General features: G+C 31.7%; 2 protein-coding genes and 2 long non-coding RNA genes across 6 annotated transcripts; 2 read left to right on the top strand and 2 right to left on the bottom strand.

Moving 5' to 3' along the window:
• Positions 1–763: 763 nt before the first annotated feature.
• On the top strand, positions 764–4145 carry LOC112728089 (uncharacterized). Its single transcript, XR_011869199.1, has 3 exons — positions 764–2542; positions 2652–2704; positions 2792–4145. It is a non-coding gene; the product is annotated as an uncharacterized lncRNA (long non-coding RNA).
• A 519-nt stretch (positions 4146–4664) lies between these two features.
• On the bottom strand, positions 4665–7385 carry LOC112728088 (uncharacterized). Of its 2 annotated transcripts, none has more exons than XR_011868848.1 (3): positions 7045–7385; positions 5439–5617; positions 4665–5330 (listed from the first exon to the last, which is right to left on the bottom strand). It is a non-coding gene; the product is annotated as an uncharacterized lncRNA (long non-coding RNA). The 2 variants fall into 2 exon arrangements; XR_011868847.1 differs by having other exon boundaries at positions 6582–7357.
• Positions 7386–9033: 1648 nt separating this feature from the next.
• On the top strand, positions 9034–9480 carry LOC112729377 (uncharacterized). Its single transcript, XM_025779604.3, has one exon. The coding sequence runs from the start codon at positions 9034–9036 to the stop codon at positions 9478–9480; it is 447 nt and encodes a 148-aa protein (XP_025635389.1).
• A 5977-nt stretch (positions 9481–15457) lies between these two features.
• Positions 15458–17108, bottom strand: LOC112728087 (protein transport protein Sec61 subunit gamma). 2 transcript variants are annotated; one of them, XM_025778074.3, is made up of 3 exons: positions 16881–17108; positions 16696–16811; positions 15458–15707 (listed from the first exon to the last, which is right to left on the bottom strand). In XM_025778074.3, the coding sequence occupies exons 1-2, from the start codon at positions 16972–16974 to the stop codon at positions 16696–16698; spliced, it is 210 nt and encodes a 69-aa protein (XP_025633859.1). In that variant the 5' UTR covers positions 16975–17108; the 3' UTR covers positions 15458–15707. The 2 variants fall into 2 exon arrangements, with proteins under 2 accessions (XP_025633859.1, XP_025633858.1); XM_025778073.3 differs by having other exon boundaries at positions 15458–15695.
• Positions 17109–23167: the final 6059 nt, after the last annotated feature.

Raw genomic sequence — 23167 nt, 5'->3', positions numbered from 1 at the left:
CACTGATTCTACACCTGTAACAATTTATTATTAGAAATTTTATCATTGTTTATTATTTTATGAATGTAAATTGGCTACATTTTTTAACTCCGATCCGTTAGATAACCAACACACAATCAGTCAACTATTTGCCAATTTATTATTAAGGTGTTTGCTAAATTCATAGGTACCGATACGTTTAAAATATAGACAAATAGTAACAAGTCACATGAAATTTATTTTCCACATCAGCATTTAATTTTTTTTTTTAAATATATGTTATATCACCACTTTTACTAATACACCTCTTTAATTAAATAAAAATAAAAATATATTTTTTATTTAATTTTATAAAAAATCTTAAATATCCTTATTTTATTTGATTAGACAAAAATACCCTTTTAAATTAATCAAATTTTAGAATTCAATTAATCCTAATTTTATAGTTTCAATTAATTTAAACAACAAAACAAAAACGAGAAAATACTCAATTTGGTCCCTGAAGTTACATTCAAGCCTCAATTTAATCCTTGACGTTTCAATTGTCTCTATTTAGTCCCTAAACTTTATAAATTTTAATCAATTTAGTCCCTGCGGTGGTTTCCGCTGCATAGTCATTACCGGAGAGATGATGTGTACAACGGACTGCCACGCTGGACTCCACTAAAACGGTGTCGTTTTTGTTTGGCGCTCAAATAGCCCAAAACGACGTCGTATCATGTTATATGAGATGAAAAACGTTTTAGTTAAACAAGTCACAACATATTCTCCCCCATAGTAGGACTGTTCTTCTTCTTTCTCTTCTCTTCAATGGCGTTGCGAGTCTGAGTTATCAGATTCGTTGAAGTTGCGATTCTCTTCTCTTCGACCACTTCACATTGCACCGGTCGTCTTCTCTTCACCAACGTTGACTAAGTTCGAGGTAAGCATAAAAAACTTCTATACCCGTGATGATGCTTTGCTATTTTGCTTCACTTTTGGTTCCTCCTCTTTTTTCTTTTTTATGCATTCTAGCTAAATGCATTTTGTTTTGCATGTTAGTATATGTTAGTTTTTGTGCTTATTCTATGTTAGGGTTTATGTTTTCAGTGAGTATCATTTAATTTCTTGGCTTATTGGTTAGATGTTCGATCATTCCCTGTTTCTGTACCATTAATTTGATTTTGAATATTTTAGGAGAATTTTTTTGGGTTAGCGTTTCAACATGGTTGTGTTTGTCTGATAATCAATGGATTAAGAAATAAAAAGATGGAATCAGATTGTCATATGCAATATGTTACATTTGATTCTTCCTCTGTTTTATTTAAAAGAGAGGTGCAGTTTTATCAAAGTCTTAATCTCATTAAATCAATTGCTTATTGCATCTTGTAACATGGAGTAATTGATCTGATTTTCTAAATGAACTCGTTTTGGTCTGTTGTTGTCTCATAACAACAATGCAATTTATGTTTTAGCAAGTCTAACGGAAGAGAAAAAAAATATTTTGAGGGTAACCTTATGTACTCTTTATGTACTCTGTATGTCATAATTGTTAGTTTCTTATATTTACAATTCAAATTATAGTGGTGAAATGATATTTTTGATGATATTTTTTAATTTTTCTGTGTGCGGATGGGAGATCAATTCATTAAAATTATATATCACCATGGAGAATCATTTGTCAGAAATAAAGATGGAAACTTGACATACTGCAAGGAACAAATTTCAGAGTTACCTGGGTTAGATACAGACACATTAGATGTTTTTTCAGTCAGAGACTACTACAAACACCTTGGGTATGATAAGATCGAGCAATGCAGGTGGTTGGTTCCTAACATGCCATTGACAACTGGTTTGAGGATATTGACTAATGACGATGAGATGCTAAAAATGTGCTTCTATGCTGGGAGAAACAACGGAGTTGCTCATGTGTATTATGAGCATGGAGTCTCTGAACCGGATTATGTTGAGGAGTAAGAATCCACGAAGAAGTTAAGGGGTTTCAAATGGATTTGGGGATTAAGGATTTAAATAGTTTCTAGGGACTAAATTGATGCAAAAGTTTCAAATGCCACGTAATATATCTGTTAGACGTCCAGCGTGGCAGTCTGTTGTACACATCATCTCTCCGGTAATGACTCTGCAGCGGAAACCACGGCAGGGACTAAGTTGATTAAAATTTATAAAGTTTAGGGACTAAATAGAGGCAATTGAAACGTCAAGGACCAAATTGAGGCTCGAGTGTAACTTCAGGGACCAAACTGAGTATTTTCTCAACAAAAACATATAAAAAAAATCAATGGTTCTTCATCTTTTCCACTTCTAAAGCAAAGTAAAACATATCAAAAAAAAAAAATCAATTGCTCTTCATCTTCTCCAATTTTCCTAATCATTTGTGTTACCCTCTGAAGCAAAGCAATGAAAATCTCAAATCAAAATGGCAAAATCCTAGCCCTAGGTTCTTTGCCGCCGGCGTCCCAGGCTCGGCGCTTCCGCTTCTTCCTCTTCCCTCTGTCCAGAACCCAGGTAGCTCGGCACGTCGTCCCCATCCTCGCTGGCTTCTCTGTCTGTGGCCAGGAAAAAAGTTAATATCTTCCCTCCTTCCCTGTTTTCCTAGTTTCCAAAGTTTAAAATCTACTTTACGACTTGAGCTGGAGTTTGCAGTTATTTATGTTCTTCTCTCGCTTTTGCAGGAAGGAATCGAAGTCCAATCGCAAGTTAGATAAAAAAGTTCAATTTTACTCTAGTAAGTTTCGAATCAATTTTTCTGTTTCTTTCAAATATTGAATTATTACATACCAAAACTGTCCATATATCCTTGGTGTTACTGCAGAGGTGAAAGATGCTGTGTCTTGCTTGAGTGCTCAAAAGTCTATTATTACTAAGGTAGTGATCTTATTTCAAATGGCATTGTTCTTAAGATGGATTATAGAAATCCTTCATTGTGGTTGCAATAGGTTTGATGGCTAAGTACATCTAACTAGCCATTATGATCATAAAACTCGAAATTCGAAGAATGTGCATATTTCATTAGTACCAAATCCTAGTCACTTAGAAGCAGTGGATCCTGTGGTAGAAGGAAAAACTAGAGCTAAACAATATGTTTCAAATGATTCTGAAAGAATCAAGAACATTAGTATTTTGATTCATGGAGATGGTAGTTTACCAGGACAAGGTGTAGCATATGAAAGTTTGCGTCTAAGTGCTCATCCAAATTATTCTACTCGTGGAACTGTTCATCTAGTCCTCAACAATCAAGGGAATGATATGTGTGGTGACTTGTGAATGTATCTGTTGCCTATGTATGAATTTATATTCTTTTGGTGATTGAAATTTTGTTCTTTTATACAATCTAGTATTCTGTTTTTACTATTTTAGTTGTGTGCTGGATATGGGGCTTGTGTGTGGTTAATAAATAATAATTGGTCTTGCAAATGTTTATGTTTCCTTGCCATATGCTAAATACTTTAGTTGGTTTATGAATCTACTTGTGTGTCTTTCACTGATCTATTATCTTTCACTCAGTAGATCACTATTGCCTACAGGTCGAGGTTTTGTGGTTTTCCATGCCAAATTTGCAGACAACTATAAACTTTACTCACGGAGCCACTTTGTCCACTTATTCCCAAAGGGAATTTTTGTGAAACCCCCTATTTTGTTCTCGTTTTCCTTTGTTATTTGTAAAGTATTCATTATCATCTTCTAATGTTTCTTTCCACCTTAGTAGACCTCTCCTATGGTTCTTTTGGGTAGCTATGTTTTATTACTTTCTTGTCTTCTTTTTTACTTATATTTTCAGCAAAAGCTGTCTAAACGAGAAGTTGGAACCATAGATAGAAGTCGGGATGTTGCTCAATTACAAGAGTTCTATAAGCTTTATAGAGAGAAGAATAATGTAGAGAAATTGCACGAGGAAGAGATGAAGTTGAGGGAATCTGGTGCTTTCAGCCGGGATCTTGGTGAGTATGTTTTTTGTCCAAGTAGATAGACATAACACTGATTTGGATAATCTTGTGCTTTCTCTTTGCCCTCCGTTGAGCGTGGGCATGTCATAGATGATACATCATTGAACCTGTCATTATCCCAAGATCAGCTGTTCAGTTCATTGAAACTGTCTGCTATAGTACTTTATTATATGTGAAGAATGGTTTTACTCTTTCTTGCCAAGAAACTACTGGTTATATTTACTCCTTTCCCTTATTCTCTGCTAAGCTTGGAAATTTACTAATGCTCTTATTTTGTCTGTCCTCCTTTTTCTTTCATTTTTGTTTATAGAATAAGGGAAATGCCATCCTCTAAATTTTCTCGCTTAGACCTTTTTAGTACTTGGCTACATTCTTTCATGAAAATAACATGCAATTTTTCCCAATAACAAGATGGGAGGGAGGCATCATTTTATTCTCCAATTGACAGCTTTTTCGCCTTTACAATTGTGATATTACACTTCTTTCTTGTAACTCCGAAATTAAAGATCAATTTTTGTAAGATATAACCGCTGATCTTGTAGTAGTAACATGCTCCTTTTTAAGTATTATATTTTATCTAAAATGATTTACAAAAATTAAATGGATTGCTTACATAAATGTCAACAGGTAGTTATTAGCTATCAAATAAGTATCGATCCTTCATTGCCATTATCGCTGAAACCGGCGACATCTCACCCTAAAAAGATAAATCTTCATCTCATAATTTTTGTTGAAAAATAATTCACAAATAAATGTTTTGAATATGTGATTTACCGGCATCAACCAAATGAAATTCATCTACCATATCCTGGAGGGTATCAGATTTGATGGTCTCATTTAAGATTTCAAAAAAGCCCTCCTCAAGTTCCATTGTATATAGTAACCACTCCTACCTACAAAATTTGCTAGAATTTTAGAATTTCGTCTCAACTATAGATACATTTGGTGCTCTGTGATTTCAATGCTTTGTTTGTATGATTTACAATAGGAATATTGGATCCTTTGGTGGTATTGACCCATGTAAATAACTCTATATCTCTATCATAAGGTAAAAGGTTTTGTGGTAATTGTTGTACTTGCATGCAATATATGAATGTCGCTGTTCATGATCTAAGCCGAGGAACTTCCAACCGTCCAACAGCACTGTCAGCAAATCAATAAATGCAGTTGTTTCTCCGCTCGCCCTGTTTTATTATTCCTATTGATGGTCAAGTTGTTACACACTAGATGTCTAATGTCCATGGTTAATCACAAAACTGATACCATTGATTTTGTAATTTCTTGCTGTAATGCTCTCTCCATTCTCCATCGTCGCAGCCACTGGCTCATGCAAATTGTACTACAATTCACTTCAACCAAAACTTGAATCCTAATGAGAATGCCAAAGCTTCAAACCAGGTGAACATTCTGCAATTAGATAAGCACAAAAGCTTTAAGCGCTTATTGAAACAGGTGAAGAAGTAATCCAAAGCACATCAGACCAACGAAGATAAGATCAAGTTTCAAAAGCGAAACCCTCTCTATAAACTACTTGTTCCTTCCACAAGTAGCATCAAGCCTGCATAATGCAGAGTGAACAGAAGCCCTCCAATGAATGTTCCATAGCTTTTTGCTGAATTTCCTATATTGTGACCTTGCAATATACGTTACATCACCAACCTCCATTAAGTTTGACCCATCCTATAGATGGTCGGCTGCAGTTTTAAAAAACAATCACTTGAAATTGAGCATGGATTACATGACAAGTGCAGATAGCGAAACATGTCAGATCAAGAGGCATATCAAACCTTAGGCTAAGTAGAATAAAAATTGGAGGATATCCCCTTTGAATATTCGAAATATCAATAAAACCTTCATGTCATGATCAGAAACCACGTAAATTGTACTAGACTGCTAAGGCAAATTGCAATTTCAATAACTAATCTCAGATATCCATTCCACTTTCTATTTGATATGATCTCCTTGGAAAGCATAAATGGTCTGAAGCATTTGGTATTCACAAAATTCAATGCTGTTCATGCAGATGACAGTGATGTTTTAAGAAGGAAGGAGCGGTTAGGACCAAAAAAAAAAAAGTCTACCTACTGCATGTCACCAAAATAATCAAATATACAAGAGAATGTTAAAGTAGCTGGCATGTTGATCTCAAGAATATTATTACCACATTTTACATCTGATCATTGATATAAAAAATGAATATTGTGATATCCACCACAATTCTGAAAACATTACATTAGTATTTTAATAACTAAATTTACATCCATGCAATAACATACATTCATGCAGGCACAATTGTGCAAAAGTTATACCCAAAATACAAAATAAGTTATTCTTCAGAATAAACATGGGACATAAATCCACTCCAGAGTCCAGATTTCAGGCAATGCAAGTGGAAATTCACTTAATTGGTTAATATAATGGGTCACACTAATTTATGCCAAACACAATAGAATTGCTAAAATGAGAACATAGACAATAATTAACAACTGATAAATGCTAAAAAAGAAACAAGTTAACTGCACGGCACCATTCTATAGCGACATTTTCAGCTTCAAAAACATAGAATCAAAGTCTCAAACATGTAATCTACATAAACCATGCACGACAAAGGAACAAAAAAAAACAATCACATTTGGAATCAGAACAAATCACACACACCTGAACCCCATTTGAGTTTGAATCACAAACCAAAGATCCGAATGATTGGGATTTCTTCAATCCCAACCCAGCCACGTGCATGTTCCGTTGTTTGGTATGAGAGTTCAATCCCAAATGTGAAAAAGAGAGACACTTGGGACAAGGGATGGTGAAGGACGCCATTTTGAACAAACCCCAAAAACCAAAAACCGATTTTTTTTAGCTGCTGAGCTCAAATGACAGTGTGATCTAGCGAAGTGGGTGAGCGAGAATATAAAGGATTTTTTGTGGTGACGAGGTCGAAGAAGGAATGGAGAATGGTGTGCGAGGAAATGGAGAAAAGCTTGCAATGAATGATGGAAACTACGAAGGAGGAACACTGGTTTTAACAGTGTGTGGCTTTGGTTTCGATGATTCCAATGAAAAGGGAAGAAAACATCAGCGTCACGGTTTCAAGTTTCAACTAACAACAATAAAATCTTACCTTTGTTAGAACTCACCAAATCATGAAGCAGCTCCTGATTGCGCAAAGGAGGCTGACGGCGACATTCGAAGCAAGAAGACGATGAGCCCCAGGACCTGCTGCTTCTGCCGCCGGCGACGAAGAGCGCAACGAAGGCGCGCGACTATGGACAAGACGATGACGAGACAGAGAGCAACGGCGACACCACGGTGAGAGAGATGAGAGAGACCGAGCTCCAGGGGGGAAAAGAGATACGAAGAGGAGAGAAAAATTTGAGAAGATGAACAGGGTTTTTGAAATCAATCTCAGAAATAATTTTTTATCAAAAGAACTTGAGAAGATGACGAGGGTTCTGAACCCAGATTTTAGAAATATATTTTTTGGAAACAATTAGGGACCAAAAGCATATCGGCCAAAAATCAGCTAAAATGTGTTTGGGTTTCATGAAAAATCGGATTTTGGTTTGTGCTCCGTGATCTCTGGAGCGGTTTTCAAACATATTATTCAAAAAGTGATTTTAATTAAACAATTTTGTTTACTTTTTGGCTGGTCACATTTTAGTTTCATATACTTTTCCATATTTTTTAGATATATTTTTGTTTTGCTTTGTTGTTTAATTCTAAAGTTTGATTAATTTAAAAAATTATTTTTGTCTAACTAAATAAAAAAATGTTTAAGATTTTTTATAAAATTAAATAAAAAAATATTTTTATTTTTATTTAATTAAAGGAGTATATTAATAAAAGTGGTGATATAACATATATTTAAAAAAAATTAAATATTGATGTGAAAAATAAATTTTATGTGACTTATTACTACTTGTTCATATTTTAAATGTATCGATATATATGATAAATTTATCATAGTATAAAAAACACTTATTATTAATTAGTAATTTTTATTGTTTAGATTGTTATTAATTTGTAATTATTTAAATTTTATTTTTAAAAAAATATAAAATCAACAAGTATTAATTACAGTTGTTTAAAGCTGGGAAAAAGTTATTTACCTATATTTTTCCTTTACGCATAACTGTATATCAAATTTGTCCTACATAGCATGACTAAAAAGATTAAGAGTTTATTGATCTTTCTTAATCATAAAAAAAAATAAATATAAAACAAAACAAAAAGAAAAAAGAAACAAAGTTTAACTATATATAAAAAGATGTACACTACTAGTTTAAAAATATATTTTTGTACAAAAAATGTGTTAGGTATGTATATAACTATTTAGTCCATACTTATCAACTTAAATTTTTTAATATATACTCAAATAGATCCTAAAAATTGTGTTAGACATTCTTGTCTTCTAAAAATTTTTTAAATTTTATAAAAGTAAAATACATTTTTTTAACTTAGGACTTAAAGTGTAACAACGGTCACAAAAAGGGAAACTTTTTTTTATAACTGAATAAATTAATTATTTACCGACCTATGTATATTTAAATATTTATATTTTCTTTTTTATTATTTATTTTGATAATAATAACGAGATAGTAATACATATATTTTAATTTATTGTTACTGTTAACAAGATAAGATTATATTTGTAGTATGATTTAGATTAATTTAAAAGATAAAATTTATATAATTTGTTATGATTTTTATGATATCAATTTGATATTTATTTTTTAATCTAATCTAATTTTATTTCAAAAGATTGCAATGTATATTGTATTAATTTTTGAATTTATTTTGAATGTAACTTGATTGAAAGTATTGTGATTTGGATCGAAATTTAAATTTAAAATTTAAAAAGATTAATATATAGATATTAACTAAAAAGATAAATTCTTTAATAAATTATATTATTAAAGATATTGCGTTTGCTGACCGTATAACTGTCTTCTCCTTATTTCTATAAATACTTCAAATTAGACCCACTTTTCATCAAACAAAACAAAAAAGGTTTATTAGTCTCTCTTCTAAGCTCTAAGTTCTGATTATTGTTACAATTACAAAAACCCTAATTAAGCTGATTTTGATTTTTGAAAATCAACCACCAGTCATGAGCGTAGAAATCATAGACGGCACTACTATTACCAGCTTTGTGGAAGACGAGGAGGCCTTCTCCGCGTCAGTGAGTGACCTCTTCGCTGAATTGGATGCGGACAAAGACGGCCTCCTGTCTTACACAGAGATAGTGAAGGAGCTCCAGAGGCTGAGGGTGATGGAGACACACTTCGGCGTGGACGTGAAGCGCGAGCCGGAGGAGCTGGCGCGTGTGTACGAGTCGCTATTCATGCAATTTGACCACGACATGAATGGGAGGGTAGATAAGAATGAGTTCAAGAAAGAAACAAAAAAGATGCTTCTGGCCATGGCGAATGGGATTGGATCATTGCCGGTTCAGATGGCGCTTGAACATGATAGTCTCCTCTTGAAGGCTGTTAAACGTGAATATTCCTGTACTGCTGCTTCTTCTAATAATAATCTTCTTGCTAGTGCTGCTTAATTTTTTTTGTGTGATTAATGCTGTTTAATTAATTAAATCTTAGTTTTATATTATTTTTCATTTTTGTATCGAAGGAGTGAACGTGCAATAAACGATATATGATATATATAATGAAATTACTTATTCAAAAGTTTACATGGTTAAATAAAATGTAACAACATGATTGTCTTGTCAATTTTATTACTCACGTTCTATAAGGATGAGACATAGACACAAAGACCCGGATAATAAAAATATGAACATAAAATATTTATATTTAGGTGAATGCTATTCTATTCTCTCTAAAGTAACATGTAAGTTACCATCTTTCATGTGTCATATTTTAATTGGGTGTTTATTTTAACATGAGTTACCTTCTCCACTCTTTCGTCGTAGTTGCGCCTCCCAAGCATCAGCGTCTCATTGTTATTTCGTTTTCTCTTCCCAAATCATTGTTCTAGAAAAGGTACTCCAACTCTCTCTGATTGCATTTACTCCTCTTCACTCCTTCGTCGTCGTCATTACGCCTCCCAAGCATCACTGTCTCATTCGGTATCTTATTTTCTCTTCCCAAATCATTCTTCCAAAAAAGGTACTCCAACTCTCTCTAATTGCATCACCGTCTCATTCGGTGTCTTATTTTCTCTTCCCAAATCATTCTTCCAAAAAAGGTACTCCAACTCTCTCTAATTGCATTTACTCCTCCCCGTCGTCGTTGTGCTCCCTAAGTATCACCGTCTTATTAGGTGTTCCATTTTCTTCATCTGTCAGGCCGTCACCGTCTTCCAATATATTATTAACTCTCACAAGATTAAAGTAACTCAAGTTAAAATAAACACTCAATTAAAATATGACACATCTGAGAGGGTAACTTACATGTTACTTTAAAGAGAGTAGGATAGCATTCACCCAAGAATGTTTTCTTCCATCTCTTTCAAAAATTTTACATGCAGTTTCTACTTTTTCTAAATTTAAACATTAATAATAAATTTCAATTTTTAAGGGTATAGGCTTATCCACTTTGTTGATAGTTGGTTTTTCTCTCTCTTTTCAAACCATTTTCAATTGATAAGATATGTATTAGTTGAAATAGTATAAAAAGAGTACATGTTTATAACTCTAATTTTTTTTTTTTTTACCAAAGATAGGAGACTCGAACCCACAACCTCTTAATTGAGTATGGAAAGACTATGCCAATTAAGCTATTACTCATTGGCTATAACTCTAATTAATTGAGAATGAATATTAAAAGTATAAAATTTATGATAAAAAGAATACATTTTTTTATCCCTAATTTACAATATGTATTAATTTTTCTAAATTTTATTTTTCTATTAATATGTACCGTCTTTGAAATATGTTATATAATTATAATTTTATATTTTTTGTTATGATTAACTATTAATTTAAATTAAAAATCTCAATTACTTGACTAAAAAGTAACTTTTATTTAGCACCAAAGTAAAGTTCACTCACTAAAAAATTAAAAAAATTTTCTCACAGGTTTAGATTATTGTTCAGTTTCTCCGTATCCTTAGTAAATTCAGTATTGAGCAGCAAAAGATGCATTACTTGAAATAGTATAAAAAGAGTACATACGAGTATTAGTTCTTATTTTCTAGACAAGTTTATGTTTTCCGATGCCTCTATATTTTTCTAAGAGAATTCCCAATACTGCTGTGTTTGATGTTTTCGAAATTAACGTAATGCTGCTGTGGGTGCAGGATGGCATAGCGTGGTTCTGATTATGAAAATCACAAACAGTATTTGGATTACAGTTTACACATGAGAGTTTTCATAAAATTGATTTTGTAAAATTGATTTTGATGATAAGTTAGTTTGAGTTAATGTGATTTATATTTAGCAATCTTTATATTAAAATTGATTATAGTAAAATAAATGTTGTTTGGATTATACTATTCAAAATCACTTTTAGATGAAAAATTACTAAAAGAGACATCAATTTTATATACCTGCAAAATCAGAATACTATAAAAAATAATATAAAAATATTTATCATATAAATAAAATAAATACAATAAAAAATAAAAATATAAAAGAGAGTACTATAAATTTTATAATGTCACACAAAAAGAAAATATTCTATAATTTTTTTAGTTTCGTGAGTACTTTTTAATTTAGTATTATTTTAGACTATAAATTTTCATTATTTATGACTCTATTGTTACTTATAATTAATTTTTTATTTATTTTTTCTTTTTTGTTAGGATCATAATTTATATTATATAAAATTTTGATAATAAACGTAGTATATAATAATTACAATTACAAATTTTACAAAGTCAGAATAAAAAATAAAAAAAATTAATACAAAACAAAAATAGAGTACATCAAAGAATAGAAAAAAAATCATCCAGATAAGAAATAATAAAAATTTCATAAAACCAATAACATATATCATATGAACAAAACAAATACCATAAAGCGTAAATAAAATTCATATGAATAAAATCAAATAAAAAATAAAAAAATTTCATACACAACATAAATACAATGCAATAAAGGATAAAAAAAAAAGAATTCATATGAAAAAATAATAAAAATATCATAAAAATTAATAAAATACTTGAAAACTCAGAACATTATAAAAAATAAAAAAAGTTAACAACATTTGTCATATAAATAAAAGAAATACAATAAAATAAATAAAAAATCATATAAACAAAGCCAACTAAAAATAAAAAAAAAATATTTCATAAAAAATATACATATAAAAAAATAATATAGTAAATGATAAAAAAATCCATATAAAAATATAACATCAGAATTTAGAACACTTACACAAATAATATAAAAATATTTATCATATAAATAAAAATATAATAAAAAATATAAATAAAAAATACAATAAAAAAACATAAAAATTAAAATATGAAAATGAGTACTAAAAATAATAAAAAATTAAAATATTCACTAGTGATTGAAATAAATCTGAACGATTTTGATGAAAAAATTGGAATGAAAAAACTCTGAAGAAGTAGGAAGAACTACAAAGAACGACTGTGAAGATAATAGTTACTGGTATCATTCTTATAGAAGAAAATGAAGGGTAGGGTTGGTAAAAAAGAAATAAATTTCTTACTTAATTTTCTAATAATAATCAACAACCAAACGTGAAACGCAAAAACTACAAATTTTAGCTTCTCCTAAACGTGGATTCAGAGGCAGAATCAATTCTGCGATCAAAAAGATAAAAATGGCCAAATATCAAAATGAAACTTTCAAGAAGCTCAAACGGACTTCTCTCCTCCCCAACGTGTTTGCCAAACACATCCTTAGTCGTGGTTGGAATTAGATCAGAACCACCAAGACTGATTCAAATACTTGCCATCAATCCTAATGCTTTTCTGCTTCCGTTTTGGCATATGAATCAGTTGTGATGGCAATTTATATATGCATGAGAACATGATTGGTTCCACTTCATATTTTGGACATGTTTGAAACAGGGATGCTGTAATACAGTTTCTTAAGGACATGCGCAAAAAAACCAGGCATTGATTGCATTAACTTCTTGACCACTTTCACAGGTTCCCTTTTCCCTCTCAAATCTCTATATGTTTTTTTTAGTCAAATGGATTTGACAGTTCTAAAATCCAAAATATGTTGACCTTCAAATGTTTTTTGGCCCTAACTGCTGCCTAAGCCCATCAATTGTCAATATATTTTTGGATCATGAGCCTTAGTCAACAGCAACAAGGAACGTGATTCATTTCAGTAGGGCTAACTAAGCCCATGTCAACAAATAAAAGTGAACATGATTCATCTATCTCAGAGTAAGTAGTCATGTTTTCATGATTAAATATCGAGTAAAAGATAAATAGGTTTTTGATCTTTTTAAACGTAGACATTTTTGTCCTTCAAGATTTAAAAATATATTTAAATTCTTCACCTTAAAAAACGCGTGACAATTAGACCCTTCCGTCGAGTTGGGTTCAAAACGGCAACAAAACATACTAACCTGGTAGGGTAGAGTGTCAGTTGTCCGTTTTAGTTGCTGACGTGGATGGAGAACAAATTTTTAATGGACAAATTAGTTCTTGGGGTTCAAAACGGCGCCGTTTTGTCAACTGTGAACAATTCCCATTAATCCCTCTTCCTTTCTTCAATCAAAACTCAAACTTTCCTCTTCTTTGAGCAGAAGAATCCAGATCATGAAAGGATCGGAGATTTCCCATCACAACAAATCCTGGGTTGAAGACATTTATTGGAACCATTTTCAGTTCCTCCATTTCGTATAGTTTATGTCCAACACTTATAATCAGCACCTTGTAAGTATCTTCTTCCTCACTTTTGTAAATCAACGAAAATTACATACCCTTTTAAGTGTGTGTAAAAAATGAGTGATTTTTAATTTTGGGATGTGGGGAAAATTGAATTTGGGAATTTTAGTTCATGCATGGTGTCTGCATATTCTTTTTGCTCCGTTGATTAATTTTTTTCCTTCAATTTGTTTCAACTATGTTATTTGCAATGTAGGGTTTGTGATTGGATTCTGTAGAAAGAATTTTTGTTTAATTCAATGTTGTTTTAGGTTCTGCAAGAAGTGATTCTACAACTAGAAAATTGCTATATAATTGAAAAGGTTTGAGCTTACATTGTAGTAGAGGAAAAATATGCATCAACATTGTAGGTTTTTCCCTTACTATGATCCTCATTGTGAACGGTGACAATGTTTAGATCTTTTTAATTGAAGGAGAAACTAAAACTGATTCAAAAAAAAAAAGGAGAAACTAAAACAAAAGAAAATAATAAAGTGGAGAAGTAGAAAATAATATGTGGGTTGTTCCTGCATAATTATTTTGGTGGTGGTTATTCAATCACTAGCTATATTTGAGATATAAAATGGTAAATGTAATATTTCATGACATGACATCATGGCATCGTGATCTATGTTCTGGGCTTACCTAGTAGGGTTTGAGTTACATTGTGTTTGGAGTTATGTTGCCTACACCAAGATCTCGCTCCCATGCATTGAATGGAGTGATAAGATTTGGCCCTCCACTACCTGTTAGCCTGAATCAAGTTTTTGTTGCTTTTTCCATTCATTCATATTCAGGGGATTTTTGCTTTTTTCCATTCATTCCTACTTTTTCTCATAGCTGGAATTTAAATTTTGACTATAGACACTTCCCAAAGCATTTTATGGTGGCTGGAAACAGTTTGTGAAAGATCATTCCTGAACCTCGAGATCTCAGAATCCGAAAGGGATTTGTGAAGGTGAACCGTTTTGGACATGACATTAGCTACTTCAAAAGAAAGAATGTCAATGGTTACCTTATCGTTGTTCTTGATGGTGCTGCTATGTTGCTACTGCTTCCTCTTTCCCGAAGAAGTTTCTAGAAGAAGGGCGTGGAGAGAGGACCAAAACAGTGTCGTTTTTGGAGAGTGTGAAGAGGGATGTAAGGTTGGCAGCTAGGGTTTCCGAACGGCGGATAAAATCGGCGTAGGAAAGGTGGCGGTTGGTGGCAGAGTCGATGAGAGCGTTGACGAAGTCAGACTAAGGTGAGTTGCGATAGAGAGAGAGAGAGAGAGAGAACGTATGATGGCCACAAGGACTAATTTGTCCATTAAAAATTTGTTCTCCATCCACATATGCAACCAAAACGGACACCTACACTCTACTCTTCCAGGTCAGCATGTTCCGTTGCCGTTTTGAACTCCAACTTGACAGAGGGGTCTAATTGCCACGTGTTTTACAATGTGAGGGATTTAAATATATTTTTAAATCTTGAGGGACAAAAATGTCCGAGTTTAAAAAGGTCAGGGACCTATTTGTCTTTTACTTTTAAATACCATACATAACAACAATATTTTAGTAGTTCTTGAATCAAGTTAAAGGGGAAGTATATATTATAAAGAAGGTTGGCCTCGGCGCAATGCTAAGGTGCCTTTTGAACTTTTAAGTTACGAAATCCATGGCCGGCGCAGCTCATGACGAAAAGGAATTTGATTCTGAAAATTCAGCTAGAAAGAGGTGTTTATAACTAAAATTTGTTTCATATGAATTGAAACTAAGTTTTAATCCTATTCATATCACAGTGATCAGACAAGGAACAATAGCAAGGTTTGATTACATGAACATAGATGAAAATACAAGATGTTATGGACAGCCGACTCCTCTGGTGTATGACATGACCAGAATTCTGAACAGCCTTCCTATCTACCTGAGTTATGGCGGCACTGACGCTCTTTCCAATGTCAAAGACGTGCAACGGCTGTTACAAACTCTTGAAGATCATGATGGAGATAAGCTTGTAGTACAATATAGAAATGATCATGCGCATGCAGATTATGTAATGGGAGAAAATGCTAAGCGAGATATATATATATATATATATATATATATATATATATATATATATGAACCTCTTATATCTCTCTTTAAGCTTCAATGATATCTAAAGAATAACATTCATCATTATAGAACTTCTATATTACCTAACTTCTTGGTTAGAGTTGAATAGAACAGAAATATCAATGTGTAAAGTAATATTATTAAAGAAATTTAACATATGATATTTCTGTATGAGCAATGCTAGGGGACCAACAACTTTTGTGATTGGTAGTCATCAAATAGTCATCAATGATGATTTAATGGTGTGAGATTGGTGTGAGATTTCATCTAATGACTCACCTTCTCTGCTGGTTACATGCAGGCCAAAATTTAATAAAATTGCTGGCCCCTAGACTTTTCCTTGTATTTACCAACCAAATTGCAGGTGAAATATCAGTACCCTTTCCATTATATCTTAAATTTGGAACTTCTCATGGCTTTTTGTGTGAATGATAATGAAAGTAACAGATGAAACTCTTGTTAAGTAATCAAATTGAAGACTTCACTTCAACTCTTGGAATTTAAATAAATGTAGATCATAAAACTCAACTAATAACCCTTTACGATATGCAGCAATAGTAGAAATTTGACCTGGTTATACATACTATTCAAGTGATCACAATATAAAATGCTTCATATACGGTGATGATACTTGAAAACCATAAGGACATATCTCAAACAAAGAACTTTATCTAAGTTTGCATAATTTCAAACCCTAATCTCAAATAACAGTAAGCAAGCACAAAATCAACCACATCCTGCGCGCAATAAAACAACATTACAATTTTCCCATTTTAAACAACACATGCAGCTAAGCTATTAACACAAAACAATTGTGCGAATTTCACACATCTTTGAAAAATAAAGAATTCGAAGTATACCTAACCAGATCCGACGATGATGTTGTTAATGGGAATGAAGATGAGCTTGACGAAGAAGCCAACGAATCCCATAACCACGAATCCGATTGCAGTACGAACAGCAACCTTGGAGAATTCTACAAAAGAAAAGGAAAATTTCAGATCCACAGCAGAGAGATTCAAATCACAATAAAAAGAAAAAATACCTTTGCGATCAGGTTTATGGCAACGCTTGACGAGCCTTACGCTGTCCTTGGCGAACTCTCTGAGGGGATCGAACACTGAATCAATGGCGTCCATTCTCTCTCTTGTGCTTTCGAAACTGAGATTGAAGACTAACAACTCCGGACTCCTTTTAACAACTCCCTTTAGAAATGATTTAGCATTCTCTTGCTGTTTGGCAATTACTATAATACTCCAAACTCATTCTTAGCATTTAGATCCTCTAAAATTTGAATTTTATTTAAAAAAAAAAAATATTTTATATCATTTAAATTTTATTGCTTTAATTTAAATATAATTACTTTAATATAATATATATAGTTATTAGTCTTTAATATGATAAAAGGCGTTTTTTTATAATATATATTAATTTGTGAGATTTAGATTCTCTAAAGTTTGAATTTTATTTTAGAAATTAAAATATAATCTCTCACTATTTATTTTATAAGTAGGATCAAAAATAAATATAAAAAAAAACTATACAAAAGTAGAAGATCATATTTTACTCTTTAAAATAAAATTCAAACTTTAGAAAAATCAAATCTCACAAATTAATATATATTATAAAAATACGCCTTTTTGTTACTACTTATCATATTAATGACTAATAATTATATATATTATATTAAAGTAATTATATTTAAATTAAAGCAATAAAATTTAAATAGTATAAAATATTATTTTTATTTTTTAATAATAATATTGTATTTATTTATTTTTATAATTTAATTTTAATATATTAATAATATAAAATATTTTATACAGTTATTTAATTATATCTATTTTTTTAAATAATTATTTATATAATTAATATAAAAGATAACTATTTTTTTATAATATAGTATTACATAATTGAATATAATACATTAAAATTAAATTTATATTTTTATTATTTAAATTTAATTTTATTATAATTACATATTTATTTAATTATTATTGAATCAAACGACCAGTTATTTACCGATTGAATAATTAATCCAATGACTCAATAACTTAGTCAGATCGATTAATGGTTCAGTTTTGATAACCATAAATCTATGATGGTGGATCTTTATCTTATGAGAAAAGGACAAATAGGTCCCTGATCTTTTGTCTCGCGGACATTTTCGTCCCTGACCATTGAAAAATACTTTTAAGTCACTGACCTTCACAAAACTTAGACGGATCAGTCCCTGACGAAGACATTTGGACGGATCAGTCCCTGACGGAGGCATTTGGACGGAGGGACTGATCCGTCCAAATTTTGTGAAGGTCAGGGACTTAAAAGTATTTTTCAATGGTCAGAGACGAAAATGTTCGCGAGACAAAAGGTCAAGGACCTATTTGTCCTTTTCTCTTATCTTATTTTGTTACTGTGTTTAGCATGTAGGAGAAATTTTTTTCCTTTTTAGGTCAGATTTGTTAAGTTTGCACATGGGCCTACTACCGGGCCTTAGCATGTCCCTTCATGTTATCTTATTCTTGCATAAAGAACAATGAATTTTTTTCTGATAAAAAACAAAAAAAGAGAGCCCAGTGAAAGAAACAAGGCATATGCCTGCCAAAATTAAAAGAGAAAGACACAAGCCCCCCCCCCCCCCCCCCCAAAAAAAAAAACCAGAAGGAAATAATGAAAAAATCCACGTAAAATTCTTAGTTTTTCTTTCGATTAGTTCAAATTTAAAATATTTGATTCTGTTCCGATATCATTACTTTGTTTTAAAAGCTAACTAACATGGTGTACATTGTAATTTTTTTTGGTGACTTAAAAGAAAATAAACAAAAACTAAGAAAGAAAAAAAAACAAGAAACTGCTTAAAAAAGGCAGTCCTGTTGAATACTACTCTCAAACTTCTTCCAAGGCAATGGAAGCTCCACTTGGGGAGAAATAGTCCTCATTGCAGTCTTTGCCATGATGTCTGCTACTGTATTTGCATCTCTCAAGATCAACCGAAGATCAGCACGCCATTTCCAAGACATGATATCTCGGATTTTTAACACCAAAGGATCAATAAACCCAGAGCAATCTTGTAAATTATTGACAATAGTAAAAGCCTCCACACAGTCTGTCTCACATATAATGTCTCTTTGTCCCGAGTCCCATGCTAAAAGAAAGCCTCTCCAAATAGCAAACAACTCTCCTTGCAAAATGCTACGACTCTCAATTGTTCCCAGACAGCCTCGTTGCCACCTTCCCTTCCAATCTCTGCTAACACAAGCAAAACCAACTCGAGCACCACTGCCAGGATAGCTAGCATCACGTTAACATCTATCAAATTAAAAACTAAACAAAAATTAATATTTACAAATTACAAGGACAAAATGTTGCAGATTTTTATAATAAAAAAAAAATTATTTAAAGGCAATAAACAACGTAAAATTCTTAGTTTTTCTTTCGATTAGTTCAAATTTAAAATATTTGATTCTGTTCCGATATCATTACTTTGTTTTAAAAGCTAACCAACATGGTGTACATTGTAATTTAATTTATCACGTTAACATCTATCAAATTAAAAACTAAACAAAAATCAATATTTACAAATTACAAGGACAAAATGTTGCAGTTTTTTATAATAAAAAAAAAATTTATTTAAAGGCAATAAACAAATGATGCTGCATACACAGTGCTACTCACCCCACACTCGAATGCATAGACTGTAAATTCTGGCAATGCTTCCCTAATGTATAACATAAAGTACATGTTCCATTAAAGAAGGGACAGTACTTGGACACCCTTTTTTTACTTATGTAAGACGCAAAATTCAACAAGACAAATTCATAGAATAACCCTAGAGAAAAAATATTATTATTATTCTGCAGCTTATAAGTCACAAGCAATACAATGGATGAAACCTGAAAGGACAACCAATATTATTATTATTATTATTAATGTGTTTCTTCTTTCACATGGTGAAAATCGTACAACACTACGCATTACATCAATCTTCAACTCTTGATATATGTGCTAATTGTTATACTTTAATTTGATATGGTGATAATTTAATTATTTGGAATTTTTAAATTTAGGCTAATTTTATTTACAGAAAAGTTCTACATCCATGTAAAAAATATATGGATGTTATCCAAGTAACTTTCTCCATACGCGCGTTCCTCCACCCCCATAATCGTTTGGAGTAAAGTATTGTTTTTGTCTCCAACGTTTGGGGTAAATTCTATTTGTGTCCATAACGTTTAAATCGTTCTATTTGTATCCCTAACATTTATGAAAGTAATTCAATGTTATCCTGCCGCCAATTACACATCATAAACGCTTTAGTTTGAGTTTTAAAAATCTCTTCTTGAAGAATACAAATGTCTGGGATAGAATCGATGATCCACTCCAAAAAATAGCTCATCAAAAGTTGAAACTAATTCCTACAACATTTACATAATTCACTTTTCTAGAGACATAATTAAATCTAAATACAAATAGTGGGTATAATATTAAAATCGAACACATCCAAGTGAGACCTAATTGAGAATGAATACATCAAAGTGAGAATAATTGAAAAATATAATCTGATTTGTTAGTATAATTGATAGTAGGATAATATTGAATCACTTTTATAAACGTTAGGGATACAAATAGGACGATTTAAACGTTAGGAACACAAATAGAACTTACCCCAAACATTGAGGACAAAAACGATACTTTACTCTAATCATTTGTTATACACGCGCCTCATGTAACGTATATAACGTAAATCTTCTACTGCGTGATAAACCTTTCTCAACGTAAACCTTGTTCTCTTCTCGTAAACATTGTTCTCTTCTCGCATTTCTTTTTCTTCTTCTTTCTTTTTCTTCAAACTAATAAAAAATCCTTATTTTTCTCTGTTCGCATTTTTCTTCTCTGCATTATGGATCTGGATTGAGTTCGACGTAATTAGCTTCGTCGTTCTTCTTCTTCTTCGTTTTCTTCTTCGATCTGGACTTTTGAATTGAAACAATGAATGAATTAACTTCAAATCAGTTGAATGAGTGCGATTTGGATTATTCTTCCGAAACGCATAAATTTGATGAGGTTTGGATTATTGAATTTTAAATCGAATTCAATGGAATGCAATTGCTAATTTATTTGAATTGAATTGAATGGACGGAGGTGATCTGAATCTGAAATGAATTGAATTGAATTGATAATATCTAAATTGTAGATAGAGTTGTTTCGAATTTGGTTTTGTATAATGGATTATCTTTTGTTCACTGTGAGTAACTTTTCAGTTTGGTAAGTATTATAGAATTGTTTCACCATGAGCATGTGTTCAGTTTGGTATGCAGAAAGTAGTCTGTAAAAAAATTAGAAAAAAAAGTTTGTTATCCCACGAAGAAGCGACGTTGAACGATGTGAACGACCTTCAAAGCCCGCCACGCGTCAAAACAAGAGACCGGCCCAAGAACAGACTTGGATCAAACTTGGAAAAAAAGATCTCAAATGCCATGAAAAAAAAGAAAAAGACAGCTCCAAGCAAGGTAAAATTGACTTGCTTACGATTAGGTAAAAATTCAGTTGTGCATTTTGCTAATATACAATTAATTATGTCTTTTTTGTAGTTGAACCTTTTAGACGTTGTATCATCGATTCAGTCAAACTCCAGTATTTACAATGCACCAGATATGAATTATCCAAGAGAGGATTATACGAGTTTTATTTTTTATTAATAGATTTTTCTGTTCACCCATGAGCACATTTCGGTTCGACAAGTATATTAATTTCGGTTCACCGAGGTTATAGGTGGGTTAATTTCTGACTGTTGTTAGTCTTTAATGAATAGTCACTTTTTTTGTGAAATTCTTTATTCCAAAAGTCAATTTTTTCTTTATTGTGCTATGTCATAGAGTTTAGGTATTTCTAAAACTGAATACTGATAGAAACATTTTTTTTATAATTAGCTCTCTGAATTTCTGTACAGTGTGTTTGTAATTTTTGGTTCGGCCAGTGTATTAATTTCGCTTCACTATGTTTTTTGGTGTTCTTAATATATTGGTAAATACACCAATTCCAATCACTGGAGAACCTGGAACAAAACAGCAGCCAGACAGTTCCAACAGATAGGACAAGGAGTAATCCATCTTGAATCAGATATAAATATTAACATTTGATATATACATTGATATTAAGAATATATATATACATTAACATTTACATTGACACATATACATTTGAAAGAAGTATTGTTTGCTTTTTTAAACAAGTTAAACAAAATATTGTTAATTACAACCAGTTAATCATAGTATGTCATATTTATTATCTAAATCCCATATGAGAATTTACAATAAGGGCTGGAGAGGGTAGCAGATGGCTTCGGGAGTCTTATTGCTTCAGATTCCCGAATCAGTTAATGTACTTACGTTATAGTGCGGCTTCTCCTTCATTGTCACCATTGTCTTGTTCTGTTTTGCTGTAATGAAAAAATTTGGTCAATACTTCACTCAATACACTGATAAGCTCAAGCATATATATCTTAATCAAGTCAATTAAAATGTCACAGGTCACCGAACCGAAATTCATTCATGCACAGAATGAAACAGCTAGAAATATGATTGCTGCATGCTATCACAATAATCTTAAATATTGAAAAAATTTGGTCAATACTTCACTCAATACACCGATAAGCACAAGCATGTATATCTTAATCAAGTCTATTAAAATACCACAGGCCACAGAACCGAAACTCATTCATGCACAGAATCAAACATCATAAATAATGAAAATACTAGAAAATGATTCTTGCATGCTATCACAATAATGTTAAACACTGAACCGAACAACATTCATTTGGTGAATAAAAATCACAAAGGCCACCGAATCGAATAACGTTCATGTGATGAATAAATGGCGATCAACTTTCAATCAACAAGAACAGTATTTCTCCATGCGAAAGAAGTACTGAACAGAGTAACAACCAATTTCAAAACCCTAGTTAAACTATCCACTTAACTGAATGAAAATAACAACAAATTTCATTCAAAATCCTAGTTATACTGTAAAAATTTAATCATAGTAATCCTAAACCCTGAAAAAGAAAAAGAATGCCACCAAACCGAATAATATTCATGTGAAGAATAAATCCCTCAGTTAATTAGCTTTTCAGATCTTCAACCTCCCGGAAAAAGAATAAAATTATATCATAGAAAGACAATATTAATAATGAACCATCCAATTCCATCATGAATAATATATGGTTGTGGTTAAACAGAATAATACAGAAAAATAGAAAGAAAAAGAGAGGGGACAAATATTTCTAACACATGTTCTCTATTCTTAGTCCAGCAGAAGCAACAGTAGCATTGG

This window comes from Arachis hypogaea, chromosome 12 (genome assembly GCF_003086295.3).
Source record: "Arachis hypogaea cultivar Tifrunner chromosome 12, arahy.Tifrunner.gnm2.J5K5, whole genome shotgun sequence".
Taxonomy (NCBI): domain Eukaryota; kingdom Viridiplantae; phylum Streptophyta; class Magnoliopsida; order Fabales; family Fabaceae; genus Arachis; species Arachis hypogaea.
This window is presented reverse-complemented; position numbering and strand designations above follow the sequence as displayed.